Below are 13,138 nucleotides of genomic sequence, written 5' to 3' on the forward strand. Positions count from 1 at the left end.
CCGTTCCCCTTGAAGCTCCTCCTATTTCTAGCCTCTCTCTGTAGTCTACTTATACTATACACATATATACAGGGTCTCTCCCAGAGACCTGTAGAATTTCCAGACAGATCTCATTCTCACTTCTACTGATATGCCACAGCCATACCCTCCCCTCTGCACTTTAGCTCCTGGAATTTTCTCATTTGGAATTCCCTCACCTGTCCAGCTCTGATTACCTATATAAATTTAAATCACAGAGCAGCTAAAATTCTCCCTCCTTCATAAAGCCCTCCCTGGCAAATCCCCTTCCTCTAGCATCCTCCAGGAGCCCTTAATTAATTTATTACCATCCTGTTCTGTCTACTAATAGCTTTGTGTTACTATTCAATTTTTCTAACAAGAACACAAGCTCCCCAAAGGCTATGACAATTTTTTTTTTTTTTTTTTTTTTTGAGACGGAGTCTTGCTCTGTCACCCAGGCAAGAGTGTAATGGAACGATCTCGGCTCACTGCAACCTCTGCCTCCCTGGTTCAAGCGATTTTCTTGCTTCAGCCTCCCAAGTAGCTGGGATTAGAGGCGCCTGCCATCACGCCCAGCTAATTTTTGTATTTTTAGTAGAGAGAGGGCTTCACCATGTTGGCCAGGCTAGGCTCGAACTCCTGACCTCAGGTGATCCTCCCACCTCAGCCTCCCAAAGTGCTGGGATTACAGGCGTGAGCCAGTGCACCTGGCCAAGGCTATGAAAATTCTTTTTTTTTTTTTTTTTTGAGACGGAGTCGGAGTCTCGCTCTGTTACCCAGGTTGGAGTGCTGTGGCCGGATCTCAGCTCACCGCAAGCTCCGCCTCCCGGGTTCACGCCATTCTCCTGCCTCAGCCTCCCAGGTAGCTGGGACTACAGGCGCCGCCACCTCGCCCGGCTAGTTTTTTGTAGTTTTTAGTAGAGACGGGGTTTCACCATGTTAGCCAGGATGGTCTCGATCTCCTGACCTCGTGATCCACCCGTCTCGGCCTCCCAAAGTGCTGGGATTACAGGCTTGAGCCACCGCGCCCGGCGAGCTATGAAAATTCTTACACTTCTCTACCCATCATAGCCACTAGCAAAGGGCCAGAGCAGCACAGCACAGGTGTTCAGAGCTTCCCCACCACCACTGGAAATGTTCAAGCACAGACTCCTAGAGAAGGGATTCTGGCAGTGACTAGATATAATGCTGAACCCCTCAAAAAGGATGCATTTATGACTATTAACTGGATCACTGAGACAGGGATTGGTTTTTTGTTTTGTTTTTTGAGATAGGCTCTCACTCTGTCACCCAGGCTGGAGTGCAATGGTATGATTAGAGCTCACTACAGCCCCAAACTCCGGGGCTCGAGCGATCCTCCCACCTCAGCTTCCAGAGCAGCTGGGGCTACAGGTATGTGCCACCATGCCTGGCTAACTTTTGTATTTTTTGTAGAGATGGGGTCTTGCTGTGTTGCCCAGGCTGGCCTTGAACTTTGGGGTTCAAGCAATTCTCCCACCTCAGTTTCCCAAAGGATTAGGTTTACAGGCGTGGGCCATCACACTCAGCAAGGGATTGTTTTTGAAGATCACTGTCAGATTTTCTTTGGCATTGTGACATTTAAGACAAATGTTGATTCTCATGGTTTTGAGGCTTGAGACTCTGCGTGAGTCCAAGCGGGTAGGGCTCTGGCCCTCCCTACATGTGAAACCTTCTACCTCCTGATGGTTTCCTACCTGTGATAACAGCAAAACAGAATCTCTCAAACCAGAGATTTCTGACATTGCTCATAGGATGCATGCTCCAATGCACATCAAGTGCAGCAGCTGGAGGGTGACAGCTCTCGGTTCCTTAGCTCTAGAGACATCCTACTCCAGAGAATGGGACCAGCGTGCAGTTTCCGACCTGCTTCTTCTATCTCAGAGGAGCAGAATCCCTGGCTATGCGCTTGCCGTTGCCCAACATCTAGGAGTCTTAGTTTGCCCATGAGCGAGGGGTTAAAAAGAAGTGCTCTGCCAACAGATTTTCAGGCTCCACCCAGATCCCTCATAGTGCTGGGTGATCCCAGGAGGACTGGGGAAGGGGAAAGGAGGAGCTTTCAGGCAGCAAGGCCAGCCCCTGGATTTGTACTCACATCAGCCAGCAGGAAGGCATCCACCTCATTGTGGTAAGTGTCGAACAGAAGACTCAGGGCCTGCCTGGGAGTTGGGGGCAGGGAAAAACCATAGGAGAGGTCATGAAAGACCCAGTGCCCTGGGAAACCCATTTTCTCCCTCCCTCTCCTCAGCTCGCACTCTGATTTAAAGGAGTTCCTACTCTTTCTATATGTCTTGTGAAGACTGAAGGAGAGAGAGTCTTTCTATTCCACCACTTTTAGCCTGGAGAGAATGATGGCAAAGTTCCAGAGGGAAGAGATGAAATATGCCTAGAGTTGGGATCTTCCCTGATAAGACGTATGGGCTCCAACCCAACACCTGCAAGAATCCCTTAGCCCTGGCAGAAAGGCAAGCAGGCACATCTGATGGGATCCCTGCACAGTTCCTGTTTGGAGCACATCCAAGATGGCGCCCACACTCACCTGCTGATGGTCTGCTTGACGGGCCTCTCTTGGAGATGGACGAGGTAGTTTAAGGTGGAGGGGCTCTGGTCATCATTCACCTGTGTAAGAAGTGACCTATTCAGAAAGGCACAGTGCCATTATCTCAGCCCAGCACTCCTTCCCCCCTCCCACCTGATGTGTTCCATATTGTATTCCCATTCCACGTCCCCAGCCCTGGGCAACCCTCCACCACCATCACACGAACCGTCCGAGCCAGCTCACTGCGCACAATCTTCTGCTCCATCAGCTGTAGCCGAATGTCAATGTCAAACTTGCGGCAGTATTGGATGTACTCATGACTGCCCAAGGCATGCTTGCTGGTAGGGTAGAGGGACAAGACCATTAGCATCCTGGGGACTCACTGGGAAGGGAGATGCATACCTTAGCCTTGGGGAGAGAGATACAGAAAGAAGGTTTAGGTAAGGGGGTAGTACCTGTGTTGTACCCTACTTTGGCTCCTAGAAAATGTCATGGGGTAGAGCTTAGGAGAAGGAACAGAGGTCTGTCTAAATAAAAGCCACCTCATATACTTAATCCTTGGTCGGTACAAATATTGACTCTCTTAGGTATTTACTACCCGTGTGGTAATCACTGGTTCACTCCAGGGCTGGGAACTGCTGGAGAGAGTGGGGAAACAGAGGGACATCACAGGGAGCAGTTGTTGAAGCCCTATCCTCTGGGCCTCCATACAGGGAACAACCAGAAAGAGACCTGTTGGAGTCTGCCTGTGCTCAGGCTCCAGTGTGGGAGCTCAGCGAGTCACCCCTCTTCCAATGCTACCAACTAGGGTGCTGAGGCCAAAATAACTTGGGGAAAACCCACCAACCTCCAGATCAGTGTCCCCACCCAAGTTCTTTTTCTACCTTCCCTCCGTTGGCCCTGCCTGCTTGTGAATAACCTTACAAATTTCTATGACTTCTTGAAAAATCCCAAATGCATCCCAGTCCCACCTGCTCAAGCGCCCATGTTTCAGACTCCCCCTTTCAGAGAGAAGGCCTAGGAGCCCCTCAGTGATCCAACCTCTTCCTCTCTCCCAAATCACACCTTCGTCAGTAAGGAAACCCAGGAGGAGGGGCAGAGGAAGAACTACCTCCAGGCCAGCACTGCAGGCCTGGGCCTGGCCTCAGCAGCTGGGTAACAGAAGCCGGAAAAGGACTTCCTTCCTCAGCAGAGCTGGGAATCTAGGCCAGAAATGGAGAGGAGAGGACAGGAGCATAAGGGGGGCGTTATGTGCAGAAGTTGGTGGAGGTGCAGGGCCCAGGGTCGTCTAGGTCCAGCGAGGACTTGAGTGAGGGGTTCTCCACATCCCGACAGGACCAAGCCTCCGATCTAGGCCCTATCAGATCTAAAACTGAAGTGCAGCCAAAACCTGGAGATGGTGAGGCTGGGCTGTGGGGCTGGGCCTGGTGGGAGAGCCTGGGAGGAAGGAAGAGTGTGGTGGGGCTGGGGGAGGTGGCAGGAAACCCAACCCTCCCACGGGACTGTCTCAAGGTTCTTATCTGAGAGCAGCCTGCATCCTGAACCCACTCACCCCCTCAGTATCAGCCCCTCCTGCCAGGCAGGGTAGAAAATCTGAGGGCTTCCTTGGGAACTAGCAGACTTCTGGAACCCCCAGAGGGTCCTTTCCACCCCCACCCCGGGCAGTCGTCATGTGCTAAGGGCCTGGGGGCTGGGCCAGGAAACAACACTGTGCTTTTCTGTTGGGTGGGAGCTGGGCTCCTGGGCCAGGAGTCAAGGACACAGGTCTCCTGGGGACTTGCTTGATCTCTGTGGAAGGCCTTCCTCTCTATGCATTCAAGTCAGAGTATGAGGGGTGTGATCTGAGGACCACTGACCCTGTCCCACCTCACTAAGAATATCACCTGGGTCTTGGCAGGAAGGTAGAACTTGACAGCTCCTACTACCTCCGGACCCAGGGGCTCCAGGATTTGGGGTACTGCAAGGGAAATGGCAGGATCTGTGTAGCCCAGAGCCCTAGGACTTCTCTCTGTAGGCTGCTCCTTCCCTGATGGTATTCACTGTTTGCTCACAGGTCATTCTCACATTTCACCCTCATGGCAGCTTACAGAGGGCCCTGAGCATCAGGCTTCACAACTAGTAAGTGGCAAGTCAGAATTCAAACCTGTGTAATGGTGTCAGCAGGAGCTCCAACTTACCCACTGTGTCCCCTTGTTCCCTTCTAACAGTGGCAGGCCACCTGACACTCTCTCTGCCAGGCCACCCTGAGTCTAGGACCCCTCCTGTTCCTCTGGGGAAAGTGTGTACATTGAATGAGTTTAAAGTTGGGGCACACTTGAAGGGTACCCTGGAGTTGTACCATACAGGACCCTGCCTCTTTCCTTTCCCTTGGCTTCCAGATGAGGAGGCAGAGACCAGGAAGGACCCCACGATATCCCTAAATTTAAAGAAATAAGCCCAGATAGCTGGGCACAGTGGCTCATGCCTGTATTCCCAGCACTTTAGGAGGCCAAGTCAGGCAGATCACCTGAGGTCAGGAGTTCGAGACCAGCCTAGTCAACACGGTGAAACCCCATCTCTATTAAAAAATACAAAAATTAGCCGGGCTTGGTGGCACTTGTGCCTGTAATCTCAGCTACTCAGGAGGCTGAGGCATGAGAATCGCTTGAGCCTGGGAGGTGGAGGCTACAGTGAGCTGAGTGAGATCGCGCCACTGCACTCCAGCCTGGGCGACAGAGCGAGACTCTGTCTCAAAAAAAGAAAGAAGCCCAGAAATGAATCTTCCATCCAGACTGCCAAATCTTATGCTCTAGCCATAGATCAACCATCCTTGCATCTAGACCTGGATGTAAGAGAGAGAAAAAGCAAGCAGTGGCACTTATACGGCACTCCTAAGAAGTGAGACACAGGTCTCTCCTTTCTCCATTCCCAAGACGTGCTTCCTCCAAGTGGACAGAGATTGGGGGAGGAGCGGCCCTGAAGCCTAAGAGAGGAAAGGAGATCTCATCTGTCTGCTGTCACACAGCTGCACCATCTGAGAAGTGGCAACCTTGCCCCTGCCTCCCTTCCACTGCAGCCCTCCAAAGCCCAGGGTAGTGGAAAGGGGGTTGCCTCAGCTGGTCCACATCAGACTTTCCAGGGAGGCTGCTTTCCACAGAGGGCACTGGATAGAGAGGAGTTGGAGGCATGCCTTTGGGAGGAGGATAACTAGCTGCACGGGCCAGCTGGGGAAAAGGCTTGTTGGCAGGAGAATGGGGAGAGACAGTAATTGTAATTTCTCCCCTGGGCTCCACGAGGGCACTTCTGCCCAGTCCTCCTTTTGCCCCAGCCGTAAAAACACCACACATAATCTAGAGCAGGAGATACAGCCCTACCCATATAGTCTCCCCAAGCCCACTCCTCCACACAAATACACACATCCTTCCATAAGCAGAATCTGCAAGCAGATATGACCTAGTCTTTGCCTAATCCCAGCTCCAAGCTCTTTCCACAGCAGACTTGGCTCAGGAAGTCAGCCAACCCCGCTGGAAGACAGAGCTCCTGGGGAAAGTGCGACGTGGCCGAGAGTATGCCCAGAAAGCAGGAGTCTTGACTGTGGGATTGGGGCGGAGCTGCCAGGCCGGTCCCAGCACCAATCCCAGGAAGCCCCCTCACAATCTTATTACCAGGAAGGCAGGGGCTACTTCCCACCCATTCACTCACTTCTGCAGGAACTCCTCCAGCCCACAGGGCTTTAGCACAAAGTCACCCACGTCCACATTCCTCAGGTCATCATGGGTGTAGCACAGGGTCTGGTAGATAAGCAAGTCTACAGTGGAGGAACCTGTGAAGGGTAAGGCAGAGGAAACAATGATGATGGATGTCAGGGCAGATGGGTCTCAGTTTTCTCACCCTGATCCCCCTTCCCAGCTAAGTATTCTCCAGCACCATCACCAACCAGACAAAGCAGGCAAGTAGTTCAGAGTTGGGGAAAGTGACTGCACTAGAAAGCTGGGCCCAAAGCCAGCTCCCCCGCCCCCAAAGGAGCATCCTCACTGCCCTTCATCTGGGCCACAAGATGAGGTGGGAACGAAGTCCAAAACACAGTCATCCCCACCCCACTCCAAGGGATGCTCACACCCTCTCCCCCATCACTAACTTACAGTTGCAGGTGAAAGTGAGTGCCTCTTGAAGCCTGTCACACAACACAGTCACCTTCAGGTTGACTTCATCCCCTAGGTGCTCTGGGCTAGGGGTGACAGCGCTCCAGACATAGCCGGTGAGGGAGTAGTCTTGGATGTCAGAGCCAGATCGAAGGCTGTACAGGAAGAAAAAATACCCTCACTGTGCCTTTAGAAGAGAGTAGTCGAGAAGAGGTCTGCTGGAACCCTCATGCTTGGAGGCTCAAGAGCCCCTCTGTCCCCACTCAGCCCAGCCCTCCAAATTTGCAGGCCAGGATGGGGGCAGTGGGGTAGCTCTGAGAAACCACCATCTTGACACTTCTAACTGCAAAATGTTTCCCACCGTTGAACAGTACAAATAGTTCTAAAATGACAAAGCTTTCCATGCTAAGTTTAATGGAAAATTTTTTAATGAATCCATTTCCTTTCTCTTTTAGTTCCAGATAACACTCTTATCGCCAGCTGGGGTACATTTGCTCCTAAGGGCAACTGAGGGTCAGACCCTAGAGTGATCAGGATACTTTGACCAGTCAATGGAGGTTTCATGAATTTTGTTAAAAATGTGAAATATCTAAGATTTTAAAAACCCTGCAGACACTTGTTGTAGGAAGCATTTCATAGCTATGAATTGAGATTTATTTAATTATGGTGCTTCTTCCCTCCTAAAGGAAATTCTGAAATGGATGGCCCTCCTCCCCATCCCCCATAGCCCTCCCAAATCCCCTGCCCCATTCTTTAGCTCTTACATATCCAGCATGTGGCAAAATGCAGCAACCTCCTCATCTCTCTCTTCTGAGACCTCAAACAACTCATGGCCATTGGCAACGGTGTGGGGCCGGGAGCCCACCTTTAAGAGAAGAAGAGACGACTCAGTGCCTTTTCTCTCATGGTGTCCCTTCCCTATGAGGTACTCCCAGACCTAAACTCAAACACTAGATGAAAAGATTTTCTAGTCACTCAACATTCAATGAAAGGGGTACAAGAACATATAGGACATCCGGGAATACATGTATCAGCTGTCCTAGGAGACCAGGAGCCAAGTTGAAGAAGGAGGTGAAGCTCTGGCTGAGTACTGAAGCCTGGGTGACAAGGACGAGAGTGTAGCCACAGCTGCTTTAGGAGGGGACGGTCTGATGAGCGTGAGGCAGCCGGTAAGGCAATCCAGTGCTGTTGGGCCGCTCCTGCAACAAGGGCTTTCTGGGGGATTCTCCCAGAGGCGTGATGGGGAGCAGAGCAGTCAGCTGTTTTTCCCCCTCCACTCTAGCCCCTCCACTGAGGCTAGAGCAGGTGGGCTGCCCAAATGGTACCCAGGGAAGCTTGGCCCTGGTCAAAAACCTCAATATCCACGAGTCCCAGGGACCCAAAGCAGAGAGAGACCCAGAACCCTTAGATAGAGGAGATGACTCAGACACATGTGCCTTCTGGGTAAATGCCATTTGAGGAAGAAAGCGTCAAAGCAGTGGTCTGGGCAGGGAAGGACCTGGTAGAAGCCTGGCTCCTCTGGCTTCCGAGTCAGCCAGCTCTGAACAACTGGAATGTCAGGGATCCTGCCTTGGCCCCACTTCCTCTCTCAAAATATGTGTGTGGTGGTGGGATTCTCAGACAAGGTCCCAAACAGTCTCCCATCCCAGAGCTGCTTTCAGTCCCCCAGGAGGCTTCCTCAAGAAGCCCCTAGCAAGGCCTGTAGCCCAGCCCTAGGGAGAAGGAAGTGAGGGGGAGGGACAGCTGGTGCATGACGGGTTTCTGCCTGAGAGGTCTGCTCAGGGCAGCCTAGGAGGCCATACTGGGGAACGAGGCTTCAGCTCAGATGGAGATTCGGCCGGCATGTGGTTCCAACAGCTGTTTCTAGGGGGAGTCTAGCTCCGGCCTGTGCACATCGCAATGCCTCACATCTCTCATCCAACCCACTGGCTACTCTCAAGTCTTCCCTGCCTCTTGGGGCAGATGACAGCAACTGAGCTCCTCATTTGAATATCCAGACTGTTTCCTCTGGTTGACCCTCTCTTGTTAGCCTTGCTCCCCTGGGCGTGCATGGGCGGCGGGGGGCGGGGGTGCACAGAGGGGAGGGCAGCAGTGGGGACAGTTGGCATGTGAGGCCCTGGCTCTGCCAAGTTCGTGCCTGTGTCCCAGTCAAAACAATAGTACCACTGTCAGCAATTAACCCACGAGAGAGAAGGAGAGAGAGAGGAAGAAAAAAAGAGAGAGACACAGTGGGGGGAGGGAAGAGAAGGCAAGACAGGGAGAGAGGGAGAGAACAGAGTGGCCACTGAAGGCCACTGTCATGCCCTTTCTGTACCACTCACTGGCACCATAAGAAAACAAAAGCCACTTACGTTTGCCCGGCTGGCAGGCCCTGGTGGCATCGCCCGATGCTGGCTGGGGGAGTCTGCCGGGCAGAGGCTGGCAGCGGGGGTATCAGGCTGGCATTCGGAGCCAGCCATTTCCAGAGCTGGCTCCGCTGGCCTGGGATAAGGAGGTTCCCTCCGGCTGGAGGCCCGACGAAAGCGGGGCGGTGGTATAGGCCGAGGGCCCAAGGGGTCCCCCCGCCCAGCAGGCTGAGCCCCTGCAACAAGCTGAGCCGAGGAGGACCAAGGCCGCATTTCCCCACTCAGAACTGGCAAGAGCTTTTTGCTTCGTGCCCGCTTCTTCAAGGAGATTCTGGGCTGAGCTCTATCTCAGAACTCTGATGACATGCAGGGGATGGGGAAGGGTGAGGGAGTGGGGGAGGCAGGAGAGAGAAGGAGTGACAGAGGTGACCACCTACCAGGGTGCCCTGACTCAGTGAGCAGGCCCAGCCTGGTGTGAGGAACTCAGAGCTGGGAACAGGAATCTCCCAGTCCCTATAAATAGCGGGAATAGCCCCACCTCTCAGAGCAGGGCCTTTAAAAATCCCTGAGCTCTAGGGATGGGATGTGGCTTATCCCAGGAGCTGATTCTGCTTTTGGGGGCCTCTCTTAGCAGAAGCAGAGGAAGGAAGAACTGTGTAGCTCTTCAGAGTTGGGAAGGTTCCCAAAGGCTAGACACAAGGTGGGAAAACCCCAGTGCCCCTTAAACAATGGCTAAGGAGGAAACCGGGACGGAATGAAGTGGAATGCTAAGCTGTCACAGAAGGCATCAGCAGCCAGGGGCATTGGCTCACGCCTGTAATCCCAGCACTTTGGGAGGCCAAAGTGGACAGATCACCTGAGGTCAGGAGTTCGAGACCAGCCTGGCCAATGTGGTGAAATCCCGTCTCTACTAAAAATACAAAAATTAGCTAGGCATGGTGGCAGGTGCCTGTAATCCCAGCTACTTGGGAGGCTGAGGCAGGAGAATCTTTTGAACCCGGGAGGCGGAGGCTACAGTGAGCCGAGATCATGCCACTGCACTCCAGCCTGGGTGACAGAGCGAGACTCTATCTCAAAATAAAGGCATCAGCCATGGGGGTGTCACTTGTCTCTTGACTCCTTACAGCCAGGGTTTCCAGCGACCAAGGATGAAACACAAAGAGGCCTTCTGGTCCCATCCAGGAGATGCTGCTGAAGCTCTCCTAAACCAGAAAAAAGATCAGAGCTGCCCTGGTACCTGCCTAGGGGCTTTGACCTAGATAGTTCGCTATTTTACACTATGTACTGATAAAAATAAAATTATTTGTCATACTGCATATTTTTTCTAAATATTTTCATTGTGAGAACAGAATGGGTAGAGATGAATAACGCAAGGGTTGCACAATGTGAATGTCATCAGTGCCACTGACTACAAACTTACACACGGTTACGGTGGCGAATTTTACGTTATGTATATTTTATCACAATAAAGAACAGAGCAGGGAGAGGGAGGGAGGGAGGGAGGGAGAGAGAGAGAGAGAGAAAGGGAGAAGGAGAGGAGAGAGAGGGCTTAGGAATGAGAGAGGCCAGGCTGAATGCTGGCCCTGCTATTGCTTGCTGTGTGGCTTTGGACTATCAGGAAGGGTTGTTGTGGAGATCTGGACCAGGGTCTGGCATTCAGTGGGCACTAAACAAGTGGTTACTATTGTGAATGATCTTCATCGCCACGCAGCGTTTTTGGCAGAGCAGGGCCTCAGAGCAAGCGGAAGCAACTTGCTCCGGTCCAGAGAGCCATTCAGCCAGTCAATAATGAATCCCCTAACTCCCAATTCAGTCCTTACATCAGGAAGCAGGCACACGCTAGGAACCAGGATTTCCAAATGCCTGGCCCAGAAGGACCGTTTTGGCCAAGATACATGAAACCTGGCCCTGAGAAGGAGCCCTCCCTCTACTGGTACCCACCCCAAATCGAGCCTCCCTTGGACCTCCCCTACCAGAGCCAGGGTCCCAGTGGCAGAAAAAGAAGGTAGGAGAGGCCTAAAGGGGTAAGGACTTGGCAAGAGTTGGATGTAGAACAGCAGAGAGACTAGTCCCTGTTTCTGAAGGACATGGAGAAAGGAAGGCAGAAGAAACACAAGAAGGTGCTCACCGGGGCTGCAGAAATCCGACGGTTCTTGCCAGGCGTCGCATTCTTTCGGTTGCCATAGCGGGAGGCATAGGTGCGGGGGGGGCACCTGAGGGGGCATAGTCTTGCTCCTGGCCACAGGTTTTCCAGAGGTGTCTTTGCTGAAGTCCAGGGGCCCTCGGCCCTCCTTCCAGCCCCTGGTGGCATCCCGCAGCATCTCCGCATCATAGGTCGATTTCAAGTTGAGCCTAGTAATTGCATCATTGATACCATCATAGTCCACAGACCCCAGCAGGCGCCCCTGACCCCCACCTCCTGGCACTTCTTCCTCTTCTAGGATCCGATGCTCTAGCAGTTTGCCCGGCAATTGTTCGACCAATGAGAAAGTGTTGATGTCATTGGGCTGGGAGATCTTGGAGGATGAGGGGGACCCCTTTCTGGGAGGCAGGGGAGGGGTATCCCAGATAGAAGCTCGGGGAGGCAGAGGAGGTGGGGATAGTTTCTTGCAAGAGCCCTCTATGTCCCCTGGTCCTGGGGATGAAGAAACTCCCCCATCTGAACCATCAAAAATGTAAAGGTAGTCTCCAGACAGGGAGCCTTTGGGCCAGGGATCTGGGCCAGGCTGGGGCCCTTGGGAGGTAGAGTGGTTGGGCGGCCCTTCCTGTGGGGAGAGTGAGTTGTAGTTGAGGGTAGGATCAGAGCCAGAGAGACCGCGTAACAGCTTGAGGTCGGTCCGCCTTCCTGCCGGCTTGCTGTAGAAGTCTACCCCAGGCTCATCCCAGCTGATGAGAGAGGGGTCTGCGTTCTGCTTGGCTCTGTTCTCCTCCTTGTCGTGCCGGAGCCGGGACAGGGCATCATACTCCATCTGCAGGGCTTCGGCCATCGCCAGCTCTTTGCGGCTGATGCCCACCGACTCCAGGGACTTCCAGTGTTCCCCACTGCCCTGAGTCGAAGACATGGCGAGGATGGGGGACACAGGTGACAAAGAAGTCTCTACTTCCTGCCAACGTCAGTTCTGGAGGGTTGTGACATGCTGTCTGGGCATCTGCAGGGGTAAAAATATCAATCAGTCACAAAGAGAGATTTACTAACAATCCAATTTAGGTGACATAATCTGGGCCAGTGCCTGTTTCTTTGGTGTGTACAACTAATGGAAAGCATAGAAAGACAGAGGAAAAAAGGGATACCAAGACAACTTTACCTATTTATTATATCCAACTACCCATCCATTCATCTCTATGTGCCTCATCTCTGCGCCCTAATCCCTATACTCACCTCTGTCATTTGTGCCCCAAAAAGAGAAAGGCACCTCTTTTTTTTTTTTTTTTTTGAGACGGAGTCTCACTGTGTCGCCCAGGCTAGAGTGCAATGGTGCGATCTCGGCTCACTACAACCTCCGCCTCCCAGGTTCAAGTGATTCTCCTGCCTCAGCCTCCCCAGTAGCTAGGATTACAAGCGTCCACCACCGCGTCTGGCTAATTTTTTGTATTTTTAGTACAGACAGGGGTTTGTCATGTTGGCCAGGCTTGTTTCAAACTCCTGACCTCAGGTGATCCACCCGCCTCGGCCTCCAAAGTGCTGGGATTACAGGCGTGAACCACCACTCCCAGCCAAGAGGCACCTTCTATTACCCAAGAAGAAGAGATGGAAGCAAAGCTTCTCCAGTCAATTTGAAGAGGACAGCTTTCATACACTACTGGTGGGGACTGTAAAATGGTACAACCACTCTGGGAAACGGCTTCTTAAAAAGGTAAACATACACCTAACATAGGATTCAACTATCACTCCTACTTATCCAAGAAAAATAAAAGCATATGTCCACACAAAGACTTGCTCATGAATATCCACAGCAGCTTTATTTGTAATATCCCAAAATATCCATCAACAGTGAATGGATTTTTTGAAATGTGATATCTATACAATTGAATACTACTTGGCAATAAAAAGGAATGAATTATTGACAAAGACAATAACATGGATAATCTTAAAATAGCTTTGCTGAGTAAAAGAT

General features: G+C 52.1%; 1 protein-coding gene across 1 annotated transcript in view; it reads right to left on the bottom strand.

Moving 5' to 3' along the window:
- The window catches only part of PIK3C2B (phosphatidylinositol-4-phosphate 3-kinase catalytic subunit type 2 beta), a 47,366-nt gene extending 35,191 nt beyond the window's left edge, over window positions 1-12,175 (bottom strand). Inside the window, 8 exon segments of the mRNA XM_023186984.1 lie at window positions 2,114-2,177; window positions 2,558-2,637; window positions 2,784-2,895; window positions 6,239-6,359; window positions 6,679-6,833; window positions 7,443-7,543; window positions 11,152-11,232; window positions 11,234-12,175. Of these exon segments, the coding sequence (XP_023042752.1) occupies window positions 2,114-2,177; window positions 2,558-2,637; window positions 2,784-2,895; window positions 6,239-6,359; window positions 6,679-6,833; window positions 7,443-7,543; window positions 11,152-11,232; window positions 11,234-12,085 (1,566 nt within the window). The 5' untranslated portion in view covers window positions 12,086-12,175.
- Between the last annotated feature and the right edge of the window lie 963 nt (window positions 12,176-13,138).

The sequence above is a fragment of the Piliocolobus tephrosceles genome, chromosome 1, assembly GCF_002776525.5.
Source record: "Piliocolobus tephrosceles isolate RC106 chromosome 1, ASM277652v3, whole genome shotgun sequence".
NCBI classification, from domain to species: domain Eukaryota; kingdom Metazoa; phylum Chordata; class Mammalia; order Primates; family Cercopithecidae; genus Piliocolobus; species Piliocolobus tephrosceles.